Source organism: Meriones unguiculatus, chromosome 4, assembly GCF_030254825.1.
Source record: "Meriones unguiculatus strain TT.TT164.6M chromosome 4, Bangor_MerUng_6.1, whole genome shotgun sequence".
NCBI classification, from domain to species: Eukaryota; Metazoa; Chordata; class Mammalia; order Rodentia; family Muridae; genus Meriones; species Meriones unguiculatus.
In genome coordinates, this window is record NC_083352.1 from 131,285,707 (window position 1) to 131,299,641 (window position 13,935).

At 40.9% G+C, this 13,935-nt stretch overlaps 1 protein-coding gene across 2 annotated transcripts in view; it reads right to left on the reverse strand.

The window, feature by feature from the left end:
- Kiz (kizuna centrosomal protein) overlaps window positions 1-13,935 on the reverse strand; it is a 97,020-nt gene that overhangs the window by 59,274 nt on the left and 23,811 nt on the right. For both annotated transcript variants that reach the window (XM_021646296.2, XM_021646294.2), the window contains 2 exons: window positions 4,194-4,857; window positions 2,924-3,227 (listed from right to left, as the gene is read on the reverse strand). In XM_021646296.2, the coding sequence (XP_021501971.1) occupies window positions 2,924-3,227; window positions 4,194-4,857 (968 nt within the window). The remainder of the gene's footprint in view (window positions 1-2,923; window positions 3,228-4,193; window positions 4,858-13,935) is intronic.

A 13,935-nucleotide genomic window follows, 5' to 3' on the forward strand; every position in this document is an offset into this window, starting at 1 on the left:
GCACAGGAGATTCTAGACAGTGAAACTATTCTAACGCATTCTGCATACGACTATGATGTGGATATGTGTGTTTGTAAGTAGAACAAAACATAAAGATCAATACATGCTATACCTTCTAGAGAAACAACAGAGACAAACTGCTGGTTGATGTACGTGTGCACATAACTTTTCTGGTCTCCATCTACTGGCCATGATCTACACTTAGATCAGAAAATGTAGGTGAAGGGTGAGGGCGAGCCAGGTTACCTTGGCTACTGGGCTCCCCTTGCGTGTGTAGATTATCACCATGTGCTCTCATACTGAACCGTAAACATATGGAGTTAACCTCACTGTCACTATGGACAGCTGCTTCTGCTCACACAGTCCTTGCAGACATGCAAACCTCACTTCCAATTCTTATTTTCACCTTCTACCACTGCGCAGCAAATCACCAGCACTCTGGTACCTAACACAAATTTAATACCTCACGGTATCTGAATCAGGATCTTGATATAATTGAATAAGGCCCTTTGTTCAAGTCTCACCAGCCTGAAATTAAGGTGTCTTTGGGGGCTGCAATCTCACCTAAGGTTCAATTCCATGAATTCCTTTCCTTGCTTCTGGAGAACTGAAATGTTTGGTCCCTGGAAGGTATAAAAACTATTCCCTGCCACAAGATGGCATTTTGTTTCTTTGAGTCTATCACATCTGCTCAAAATCCAATCTCTTTTATAGTTTCATCTGATTAGGTCAGACCCACCTGGATCATCATGATTAGCCCAAAGTCAACTGATTCAGGACCTTCATGAAGTCTGCAGAACCCTTTATCTGTCCTATAACATAGAATAGTTTAGAGGAATGAAATCTACCAAACTCTGACATTTGAGGCTGGAGGGCCACACAGGTGATGTATAGCAGGGGTCAGGAATCTTGAAGCCATCTCAGAATTCTGCCCACCAAGTAGAGGATTAATCCTGCGGGAGTCGATGCTTTTATATTAATCCTTGTAAAGTAGGCACTCCTCTCACTGTCCTTCTCCTAAAATAATCTTCAACAGTCCCACACGACACAGAAAATGAACTCCAAATTCATTAGTCAAGGTCCACCTCTACTTGCCCTTACCTCCCAGAACCCCTCCTCAGTGAGTTCTCACAGGGGATAGGGGTAGGACTCACCGATCCCTCGGGATCCTTTGTGTCTGCATACCTGATTCCTCTAGACCTGCCCTCCCCTTTTCCTCCTAACTTAAAGCCTATCCAAACGTCCACAAACTGCACTGCCTACAAAACCTTTCTTAATTCTTTGGAGCCACAATGAGATTTCCTTCATCTGAATTTGGCCTGAAATGCTAGAGCAGACTGTAAAAGATGACCAAATGCTTCCCATCCCATGTTCTCCTTCCTTTGCAACATAACTTTGAGAGCCTAAGAGATGGACTGGGCCCTATGCCTCTATCCAGTGGAATGCCAGCACACATGATGGAAAAAAGACACCTGCACAGTACTTGTATGGGTCCGAGTGCAGCTCTGTGTCAGACTGGCATTGCCCCCACCACATGAACACTAAATATATAAATGCAATAAAAAGAAAATCCCTTTAAATCTAATTTCTAGAGAGTGCTTTCACCACAGAAAATCAACAGGCTCAAATCTGACAGCATAGTAATAACCACTGGTGACTGACCTCTTCATTTTGAGGTGGGGAGTTTATTGGTATGAATATTGAAAAATTCACCAAATGCCCTTTTTTCTAATGATGATCTGAAAACTATTTTGGAAAATCCTTACATTTAGGATTATAGGAAAAAGTTATTCATGCAGGACATTAGGACATAGAATAGTCTTGACTTCAGCATCTTCCAACTTTTTTTTTTTTTACCTCAGTAAACCACCAAGTCCCAGATAAATATACTGGTCCATAGTTAGCCTACTGAGGTACCATCTTGCTCAGCATGTTGCCATAAAAACAAGCCTGAAAACACAAAATAGAAACATTCTATCTCTAGTCATGTTTCTGCTGTACTTGTATATTATGTAACACCTACAGCTCTTTGATGAAAAAAGCATGATAATAGAAAAATCCTCCAGGCTTCCCTCTCCAAGGCATCCAATTTCTCAGACAGCAACCACTTCTGTGGAGCCCTGTGCCACTTCTATGCACAGGGCGTGTACTCTGCACCAACTCTTAGAAGAACACCCACTTTGACATTTACTACCCAAACTGCTAGGATGGAAGGCAACTAATATGTTAGTGCAACTGAAAGCTGGGGGTCAGGATTTGGGGGGGGCAAGCACTCTCTCTTTGTGAAGGAGTGTGTGTGTGTGTGTGTGTGTGTGTGTGTGTGTAAAAATACATACCTTAGCTTTTATGAGTTGGACATTGTAATTGTTCAAAATGTACTACACTGATGCACTATTGAGCACCAGGGATTCCAATATTTACACCCAGAAAAGTCTGACTTAGAGATGCAAGGAGAAGTATGAAAAGCAATACAAGGATTAAGTACATACTTAGATACAAAGTTCTGAGTTCCCAAAGTTGAGTTCCTAATAAGTTTAGCTACTTCTTTCTTCTGTTGGGAGCAAAATGTCAACATCATTAAAAAAAAAAAAAAAAGAATAATGGTAGGGGCTGAAAAAAAATAAGGATAAGGGTTAGGTTTAGTGACTTGTAAATTTACCAGGGATTGCCTGGATATAATTATAAACTGCCAATCACCACAGTTCAATGACACTCAGACTTTTAAAAGTTATCTTAAAATTTGCAAAAAGGATAGGAAGAAAGAAGAAAAAAAAGCAAATGAGAGTTTACCTAAAACCTACTTATAAGATTAGACAACTTACACAATCTTAGCTAGTGCTCAATAATATTTTCCAAGTGGAGTGGACTCTAAACACCGTATACAGCTAAGCACAGAATGACTATGAGAAAAAGACGGGCTTACTGTCTTGGTGAGTCCAGGGAGGATTCCTTCTTTGAATCAGGAAAGCCTTGGGTCCGCAAAACATAGTCAGTGAAGAGCGAATCTCTCTGCTGCTCAGTGTAGGCTGATCGTGTGGCCTGCATTTCATGGTCACCCTCCCTCTTGGCTCCTGGATTTGGCAGTAACTCCAGATTCTCTAAAATCAGATCATCTTCACTTACAGAAACTGTGAGGTCACTGCTGCTGCATGAACTTTCCTCCTCCTGCTCTGCTCGCATGTGTAGGAAGACCTCTTGTGACTTCGGGTCCCCACGGGCAAGATCATCTGCAAGAGGAAAAATGTATGCATTGATGGTCACAGTGTTCTGAGAGGATCCAAGTAACAGAACAGAATTTCATCCCTTAAAAAAAATGGATAGAAGTCCGCCAGGTGTGGTGATGCACACCCTAAGCTCTGCAGGAGGACCTCCAGAGTCCAAGGTCAACCTACTTGGTCTACATAAAGAGTTCCAGGCCTGCCAGGGCTATATAATGAGACTCTGTTTAAAAAAGGAAAGCAAAAACAAAAGCAGCAAACATACAGAAACACAGGACTGGGAGACAGCTCAGTCAATAAAGTGCTTGCCTGAGAAGCATGAGGGTCTGAGTTCAGTGCCCTGCGTGCACATGAAGACAGGGCCCGGAGTGGGGTGCTTACATCTCCAGCCCTGGTTAGGCGGAGGCACGGGGATTCTTGTGGTTCACTAGCCAGTCAGTCTGGACCAACTGGTGAACTCCAGGCCAACGAGAAGCCCCATCTCAAAGAAACACTAGCCTTTCTTTCTAAAGTTGACACCCAAGCTTGTCCTCTGTCTTCCCGCCACATGCACACACAGGTATGCCTTCTCCCCTATAAGGATGCTTACACACACACACATACAGTCGCATTTAAAATGTAGAAACAATCCACAATTACAGTATTTACATCTTTTCAAAAATTATCTGTTTGGAAGGGTCTAAGTCTAGTGGTGGTGACCTAGGGCCTCCTATGGAAGTACACATCTCCCATGAGCTGAACACCCTTAACCCTCAAAAATATTTTAAATGCCTTTTAAACATACGATTTTAAAAACTGGTGAATTTATCTTTTGAAGCATTTCCATGAACACATGTAAGAAGTCATTAGAATGGAACTTAGTGGCAAAGTCATTTCTTTGCTCAAAGAGATAAAATTATAGCTCATGACCAAAAAAGCTAAGCACTGAGAAAAATCAGCACTAAAAAACAAAAACAACAAACAAAAAAAAACAACCTTGGTCTGTCATCTCGCCTGAGAGGCCTCCCCACGCGGAATGCTTCTCTCCAGCCCATTTATTTGCAGATGCACGGTGCTCTGAAACTGATATCAGCGGGACCAGCGGGCTGGCTCTTTCTTCCCCGACTTCAATATGTTCTTGTGTCAGTATTTCTCCGTCTGATCCCTCCGATCTGCTGGAACTGTCACACTTTAAATCAGCGGTTCTGTTCTCTGGACTTAATCTTTCCTGCAACAAGGAATGGGGTTCGGCAGACTTTCTGCCTTCAGATAAATTACCCTCACTGTGACGTGTGCTGCTTCCTATCTCCAAGCACCGAGTTAGTTCTTCCTCAGACAATGCACAGCTTGTGAGTGGCGTTCTCTCGCCCATCTGAAGAGATGCCTTTCCATCCACGTTGTCAGCCTTGTTTAAGCACTGTGTGTCACCGTTAGTTTGTGCTACACAGCTGTCTGTCACACAACTGCTCGGGGCTGTCTGTTGGTGTGAATGTGGGTCAGGGATTATAAAGTTCTTTGTGGGTTGGTTAGATTTCTGCTCTGCACTGAAATCTTCAATGCTTGAGATGGCTGACATTTGGCGGCCCATAAAGATTGCTGCTGGTTGATACAATCCTCTTGACATGGCTGTCCTTGAGTTAATTCCTGCCTGCACTGCATCCTGCAAAAGAGGTGTGAGTTACACATGTTGCATATGATAGTTAAGTATGGAGGGAAGGAGAGAGGGGAAGCATAACCACTGAAATCAACCCCTATCACAGGTAAAACATGCCTTCCCACTTAATGAATTCACCTCTACCACACCAGATTATTTTTGTAAAAACAATGTTGCTGTAGAAAGCAACTATTGCCGAAGAACAATAGAATTCATTTCTGAAAAACAAAATGTGTGCATTTAATCCAGCTGAAGGGCATGGCCAAAATAAAATGAAATTAGTAAATTTTAGGTTATGCATATCTTATTCCAGTGTCATTTCCTGAAAAGTAGTGAGTTTTAAAAGTACTCTATAAAGAGATCATTCAGCACTATTGTAAAGGAACTTGACAGAATTAAATAAACAAACAAACAAAAACAAAAACAAAAACAAAACAAAACCAGGGAAGCACACAGGACAGACAGTGAGAAGGTTCAAACTCTATTTCAAGTGTTGTGTGTAAAATAAAACCTTTCACTGGTAACCTTCACAATGGCAATAAAGCATGTCACAACATATATAGGTATTCGCAATTTGTAATCAAAATAACATCAAAATGTCCTAACCATCTTCAAGCTGTTTCAATTTTTAGTAATCTAAATTTCTTAGAATGTTTGTGTGAAATCTGAGACTAGTCTTCAAAGTGTAGAGGAGAAGGAGACAAGACCGGCACAGCCGAGCAGAGGGCAAGGCTTGAACAGGGGACATGGTGCCAATCAGGAAACAAGCAAGAAGCATGAAATCTTCCAAGCATGAAGCTAAGTGCTTTTCTCACAGAGGGCCAGAGCACTCCCAAGGCAGGAGGGGCCTCACTTCCCAGAGGCTTACTCTGTAGGTGGGGAGATGCAAAATGTTGTCTCTACACCTTTGCTTTACAAATGGAAGTAATAAGCTCCTAACTGCAAGACAAGAAATGTCTAGAGAGAATGATGACAGAATCCAGGCCACATTTCTCTTCAAACATTGGCTCGCTCTCCCAACCCTGGAATAACAAACAAAACACTACCCACCCCCAACTCTGAAGTCAACATCAAAGATGCCAGAGAAAGGTGATGGAATCAAGAGCACTAAACCCTCCACTCTGCAACAGAGGTGACAGCCCTGAAAAACTCTTCAGAACTCTGGAGCTTAACCAGCTTTCTAGAAATCCGGGAGCATTTGTTGAAGAGAACCAGTTAGATCTTGAAGAGAACAGGAAGCTTCTGTGTCAGCCAACTTGGCCAATTGGACTCAGAGAAAACCAGCCAAGCAACTGCTGACGAGGAATGGAGGCAGAATTCTCTCAAGGCCCCATTTCCAGACAACAGTCATCATTTGACTATCTGGTAGTTCCTTGGGGGACTTCATACAAGAGTCTATTTGGACTTGACCTACCTTTGAGCTAACCCAGTGCAAACAGCTTTGTTCCTGAGCTGAGTTTGTTGAAAATAATCAGAAGCAGTTATTTAATGTGGAAGCTGCCTAAGGCTGTGGGTAGCACAAAAGGCTACACACATTTCAGAAAGAAAGGTAGTCAAAGTGCCTGTGGGGAGGGGGGACACTGGAGGGTTCTGGTACACTCCTGGGACTCCAGATGACTTCGACTTTCTAGGAAGTAAGTGCTTGGGCTCTCAATTCTAGCTCATTTTGAGGCTCTAAGCAAGACCTGAAGGCCAAGGTGGAGCTGTGACCTGCTCAGAGTAGTGTAGGTATGTCCAATGTATACCCAGACCCCCTTAGCAAAGATGTGAGACTCCTAGTCTCAGTCATTAAAGAAAGCTAATGGTTATTAAGTAAATTTAATAGAAACCTCAGTGACCACACATGATAAATAACACAAATTCTACATAACTAGGTCACAAAACAAACAGCAATTAACGACAAATTCTGGAAGGGTAGAAATTTCTGAACTGCCACATTTAATTAGTTAAAAATGAAATAAAAATAAATAATAAACACTGTCTCTTACACAATTAGCATTTCTAGTCTGTAGAAACTATCTCTGAGGAAGTCCAGGTATTAAACTTTCTAGATAAAGGCATTAAAGTAACTATAATCAGCTGTATAAGTTTAAGCAGTTAAATAAAATGATCTCCAAAGAATTTAAATTATGCCAGCCTCCAGAGGCTGACACTTGAGGCACCCAGATGAATGGCTTTGAAGCCAGCAGGTATGTTTACCGAGATCCACCTCAAAAGTGGGAGGAGCAGGAGAGACAGACAGGTAGACAAAGAAGACAGAGACATTTTAAATAAGAGAATAATGTCAAATAGAGAATATTATAAAGATGTATTTTATAGGGCCAGGCACACTTGTAATCCCAGAAATTGGAAGGTAGAGACAGAAGAATAAATTCAAAGCCCGTCTAGCCACATAGAGAATTTGTGACATACATGAAATACTATCTCAAAAGAATTAGCTTGATGTGTAGGGTACCACTTTAATCCCAGCACTCTGGCAGAGACAGGCAGATCCCTGGGAGTTCAAGGGCAGCCTGGTCTACATGAAGAATTACAGGCCAGCCAGGCCTACACATTGAGATACTTTCTCAAAATAAATTATAGGGCTAGAGATGTAGCTCACTTTCCAGGTATGAGTAAAACCTAGATTTAAACCATAGCATAAGATTTAAACCTAGATTTAAACCATAGCATAAACCATAGCATAAATTATTAAAAAAGGACCACGAAGAAATTCTACAGTTGAAAAGTGCAATCATTGGAATGATGAATTAGAAGGGCAAAACAGCAGATCTAAACAGACAGAAGAATTAGCAATGTTGAGATAGGTACACTGAGATTGCACAATCTGAGACAAAAAAAAAAAAAAAAAGAAGAAGAAAACTGCAGACTCAGAACACCAGTCACCATAGCAAATGTGTTAAAGTCCCAGGTGAAAGGAAAAGCTATGGAGTGCGAGGGTTGTGGCAATATCTTTATAACTTTGGCATAAGCACATTTCAAGGGCACCAGAAACTTAAACATAAGTGAAAAGGTATTATTCTCTACTGCCCCTAAGCCTGACCTGTAAACAAACCCTATCAGAAAGGTTTATTTTTCAGCCATGGTTTGAATCTGGAACATGATTCCATACTACCAAAGCAAAATGGTAGTTACCAAATCAGGGTAGCCCACCAAAAACTAAAGAAACATTTTCATTGAAAACAGACTATTTCTGAATCTGTATTAGCGCTTGACTACAAAAACAAACCTGTACTAACACCTGAACTATCTTCTCACTGCCATATATCTTACCACTTCAGCCACCAGATGCTGAAGTCTCAGACTGGTTTTGGGTTAAGTGGGCAACCACTGAACAGATGGTCAAAGGGGACTGGGATCTTTCTTCACTGGTGATGAAGGGTTACAGCTAATGGTGATCCTTTTACTCAGCCAGAGTTCACTCTACAGAGAACCACAAATCTGAAAACTAGAAGATGGAGGGTGAGGACAAAGCAAGCCCCACAACTGCCCCGGAACACACCCCTAGACTTCAGGAAGGGCACAGCAGCCAAAGCACTCACTGCTCTCCTTACTCACAGAACAAACAGTATGTTCTCCTCCAAAAGTCTTGTCACCGCTTGTGGTTTAGTGTTAAAAAAAAAAAAAAATAGTTTGCCCTTATGATGAGATCACTGGGGTGTTTTGTTGTTGTTTTTTGTTTGTTTGTTTCAGAACACATGCACTTGCACTTAGAATAACTGATTGCTTTTTCTCTTTGTCTTTGTTTCCCTGAGTGGATAGGTGTGGAGGTTCCTGGATGTTTTCTTTTACAATGGACATAGACTGTTTAAAAGCAATTCCAATATCTTTATCATGACTCATTTCAGCCACTTCTGATTTTTTTTTGTCTTTCCAAAAATGGTATACAAACTGGAGTAGGGCAGGCTAGCTAGCTCCAGTGTTCTCAGGAGAGTTGAGTGCCCTATGAAGCTCTTTTCTCTTTTTTCTTCTATAAGCCTGAAACCTCCTTTTGCATACAAGGTAAAGCGGATGGGGAAAACTATAATGAATTCTTTCTTCAGCTAATCTCTTCCGGAGTAACTTTTGTTTCTTTTTAAGTCATTCTTCTATTTTTTGCCCACATTTCCAATTCTGATTATCCTGTTTCACCGCTGGATATGATGGCTAAGAAAATGGCACATTCTACTCTTTAAAAAGCTCTACATGTACTTTTTCTGCTGGCATAAAACAACACAGCTGAAGTCTTTCACTGAAATGGTAGTTGTTTGTTGCTTCCACAACCCTCTTGGCAACACCTTCAGACTCACACTTCACAAAGGCAGAGCTACAGCTATTTCCAAATCCTTTTACTTCTGGACAGTCTGTATCTTGTAATAAGAGTGCCAAAGTGGGAAAAATATGCATTAATGTAGCTTTGAAAAAGTGCTGGAGGTAGGTGGCTCCAAAGATTGCTCCAGAAACAGGGGTTGGGGGATATGCCTATGTGTACATGTTTTTGCAGATGTACGTATGCATATGGAGGCCAGAGGTCAATGTCAGATTTCTTCCTCACTTTTTTCTTATTTTTTGAGACAAGGTCTGTCTGAACCTGGGGCTATCTGAGCAGCAAACTCCAGGGCTCTCCACTTTCTCTGCTTCCCTAGTGCTGGGATTACACACATATATCACTGTGCTGGCTTTTTTACATTACATGCTAGAGATCTGAACTCAGGTCCTCATGCTTGTTACAGCCAAGTATTCTGACCAAGCCATCTCTGCAGCCCCAGGGATGTTTCTCTTGATCTTTCTGCTTTGTTCCATTCCCTTCTGAAACTGAGTCTTCTTGCAGACTCAGCGAAAGACTTGGCTTAGCTGGGCCGGGAAAACCCACCATGCTGAAGGTGGTCAGGCAGCACGGTCCCATACAATGCCTTCCAACAAGAGGAGTTCTGAAGAAGCAACACGAAAGCTTCCCAGATTAGATGAAAGGCATGAACCTACAGACAGAGCTCAACAAAGTAAAGCAGGGAAAACTAAAAAAATCTATACTCATTAGCTTTAAAGGGAAAAATTAAGGCCAAAGCAGACAGAAGGCAAGAAATAGGAAAGATTACTGCACAGATAACATTTAGAGAACAGAGACACAAAAGGGGAAGCAACAAATCAAAGGATGATTCTTTGACAAGACCAATCAATTAAAAACCTTTCAAACAGACTCATTAAGAAAAAGAGCAAAACAAAAAACAAAACAGCAATGACTCAATTCATTAAAATCAGAAATGTAAGTGGGTAGGTAGTTACTAATTTTTCCCTTAAAAAAAGAGAGAGAGAGAGAACCAGGAATAAGTTTATACTAATAACTTGAAATACCCCAGCAATTGAATAAATTCTTAGAAAGGTACTACCAAAACTGATTCAAGAAAAAGCAGAAAATCTGAACAGACTTATAGGTCAAGTGATCATAACTTTCCACAAGAACAAGTCCAGGAACTGGGTTCTACCACATGTTTAAAGAAAGATGTATGCCAAACATTTCCAAGCTTTTCTAAAAGCAGACAAGGAGTAAATATCTGAGGCTGATTCTTCACAAAAATGAGGCAAAGATACCACAGAAAAACCTCAAGATCACTAGTATGCATAATGGTGAAAAATTCTCAGTGAAAGAGAGCAAACTGAACCAAGCATCACATAAAGAAGAATTGTTGGGGGTTGGTCTGGTGCTATGTATACAAATGATAAATTCTGGGCCCCAAGATCTGGCTGCAGTCTGGAGTGTGCACTCTTATGTACACTGGTCTTTGTTCATAAACTTGCTCCCTAATTATCTCTGATTGTTTAATAAAGAAGGCTGGACAGCCTGTAACTGGGCAGAAGACAAGTAGGCAGAACTTTGGTTCCCAGGCTTGGGGACCTCAGAAAAAGACCACACGGTGGAGGAGAGAAGAGAAAGGAGAAAGGAGAGAGAAGGAAGGTGGAGAAAGAGGACATGGCCTGATGGAGCAGATCCAGACTGGTCAGGATGAATTTGACAAGTAACTTGGGGAGCATGGCTAGGAGGTAGCTAGACTAGCTTAGAAAATTAGCTTAACTCATACCTGCCCCTTACTGTGTATAAAGCTTGTTTAAATAAATCAGTAAGTCTTTGTCTCAATTATTGAGGAACTAGCTGGGGTCATAGAAAAGCTAGTTTTTATTAAAAGTTGAATTAATAAATATTAAAAAAACAAAGAGTAGGGAGTTCACAATATCAGATATCTATCCCCCTAATAGAGTCAAAGGGCAAGATCAAAAAGCAGTAGCAGACTTTAGGTCCATGTTCTCAAGTGGTTCAAGGCTCAAACTCAGAGAGACCTTTTCAGTAGATTACTAGCATCATTTATGTGTGTTATGCACTTCTGCCTTAACCACTTCTCCAACACTATCATCTCGGGGGCGAGGTTCTCAGTATCTGCACTGGGGGAATGACACAAAGATTCAGACCACAGTAACTGCCACATAAGAAGTTAAGCAATATCAAGTGTGGCTAAGGATATGAAGACAGTGGACTCATCACTGCTGGGAAAAAGGTGCAGGCACTTCAGATAAAACATTTGGAAGGGGTGAACAAAAAACCCTTACTTCCCTCCCCCAAAAGTTATATGTCTAATTTAAGATTAGGAAAAGTATGCTTGTGCCTATTGAGAGTGTAAATAATATGAAAATACAGTGGGACAGACACGCTGTCTAGAGGAAAGAGAGAAGCCTTCCTCTATGACCCGTCTGAATTTCAGAAGTTTTCATCCCAGAGACAGTATCTCTGGTAAGCAAAAATTAACTGTTTTACTACTACTCTAGTTCAACAAATACTTTCCTTATTCTAAACAAACAATTTTTCAAATACATGGTTCCAAGAAATGGGCTCCTACTGTGGAGTGTCCAGCAGACTGTGTCAGGGCTTTGAACTAGAAGCCTAACAGTGATCCAAGGCATCACTGATCACAGACACATGTCTCAGAGACCTTTGGTTTTTCACTTTAAGGATCAGTTACGGAGCTGGGTGTGGTAGCACATGCCATTAATCCCAGTATTCAGGAGGCAGAAGCAGGCATATTTCTGTTCGTTCAAGATCAGCCTGGTCTACACAGTGAGTCCATGACAGCGAAGGCTACACAGAGAAACACTGTCTTGAAAACCAACCAACCAAACAAACAAATTATCAATTTAGGGAATTATCACATTGGCTACTAACCCAGTCCATGGAGGATACAGCAGTTCTAATGGTCTCTCTCTCTTTTTCACTCTAAGAAAGATGAAGACACAAATCAAAAGGCCAACTACATCTCAGGCATAAAAGTCACATGGCAAAGACCAACTGAAGTGTCACTGAGATACTCCCTACAACCAATAATTCTCAACCTCTCTGACCCACTAAGAGAAACAAAAGACTTCAAGTCAATTCTCACTGGGCAAAATCCAGAGAACTAAGCCAAATGCCAGAAACAACCTAAGATGTCCATCTTACAATGAGGAAAAGTGGTACATAATGAGATTTTACAGTAAAGCTTCAGACCCAAAGGAAGTGAAAACAATGCCCCTGTCAGTAGTTCAGTGCTCTCTGATTCAGCCAAGCATGGCCAAAATTGCCAAAATACTGGAGTTATCCACAAACTCTAGGAACATACCAGTGAATGACAACATTAGATTTTAGGGACCTGTGTTAAGTTAGGAGCTATGATAAGAGCATACTTACTGCACATGAAAATGAAAGTTCACTGTGGGACATCATTCACCAGAACCCAAACAGCCAACTCTTGAGCATCTATAGAGACTCAAGAGGGAGTTCCTAAGTTTTTGGTTTGGTCTGTTGAATGTCCAGCTGGCACTGCTTATTTAATTGAAGTGATGTGTGTGAACACATATGTGCACCTGTGTCTGAGAATTTAGAATCTGATACAATTTCAAACTTACAAAAAGTTGCAAGAATCATAGAAAAAAGTAGCCTAGCAATGTTGACCAACTGTTTGTATTTTCACCATTTCTTAGCCACTCTTCCCTGCTCTATACACATGTGAGTGTGCACTTAGACATGTATTCTGGTTCTGTGTGTTTCCAAAGCTCATGAGGCGCACTTTTTGTCCTGGTGGGTGGGCTTCATTATCATAATCAGGAAATTTAATTAGGATATAATTTTGTTCTCTATTTTGTAATTAATAGTTTTTGTCAATTGCCCAAATAATGTCCTTTATATCTAGTTACCTTTGTTCTAAGTTGAAGACTCAGTTTAAGCTCGTGTTTCCTGAGTCTCTATTAATCTGCAGCAGATGGCTAGTGCTTCTTTCTCATTCTTGACTTTGACATTTTTTAAGAATATAGGTTATCTGCCTGCATAGTGTCTCTCAATGTATTTGACTGATGTTTCCTTAAGATTTCATTTATACTATTCATTTGTGTAATATAATCACAAAAGAATGTTTCTACTTTGTAAGGAGCAAGAAGAATGAGAGTGAGAGGGGTGGGCGTTGATTGAGTCCTAGTTTTCTTCCTAGTAAACAAAATAATTTGAGATACTCTCTTGAAGGGTGGTTCTTTAAAACAAGACTGAAAACAATGTAATATCATTTTATATGTTACATTAAATTTTTAAAAATCATATTGAGAAAAAGCGCCTGCCACCAAATCTGACGGCCTTAGTTCAATCCCTGAGACTCGCTGTGTGAAAGAGCAGACTCAGCTCCCGTAAGTTGTCCCGACTCCTACATGTGCACCATGTTGTACGAAAGTCTACACACATAAACACATGCACACACAAACACTAAATAAATAATGTGGTCGAAATCAAATTTTAATATAAACTACTGAACTGGGCCCAGAGATATTAATAGAAAACCTGGCAAAAGCTAAATGGAGCCAGAAGTTCACTTATTAGTAAACCACGCTCCTGTTTTGCGTCCTAAGTATGCGTTCTGCCACTGCAGCATGGGCTGCTGACCGTGGTGGGGACAGGGTGTGGGGCCAGAGGCCCTCCTCACACTGCTTCCGTAACATTTCTGCAAATCTTAAAATTACTTCTAAAATTATAGGCTGAGCACAACTGTGCATATTTTGTAATCCTAGCACTTGGATGGCAGAGGTAGGAAGACTACA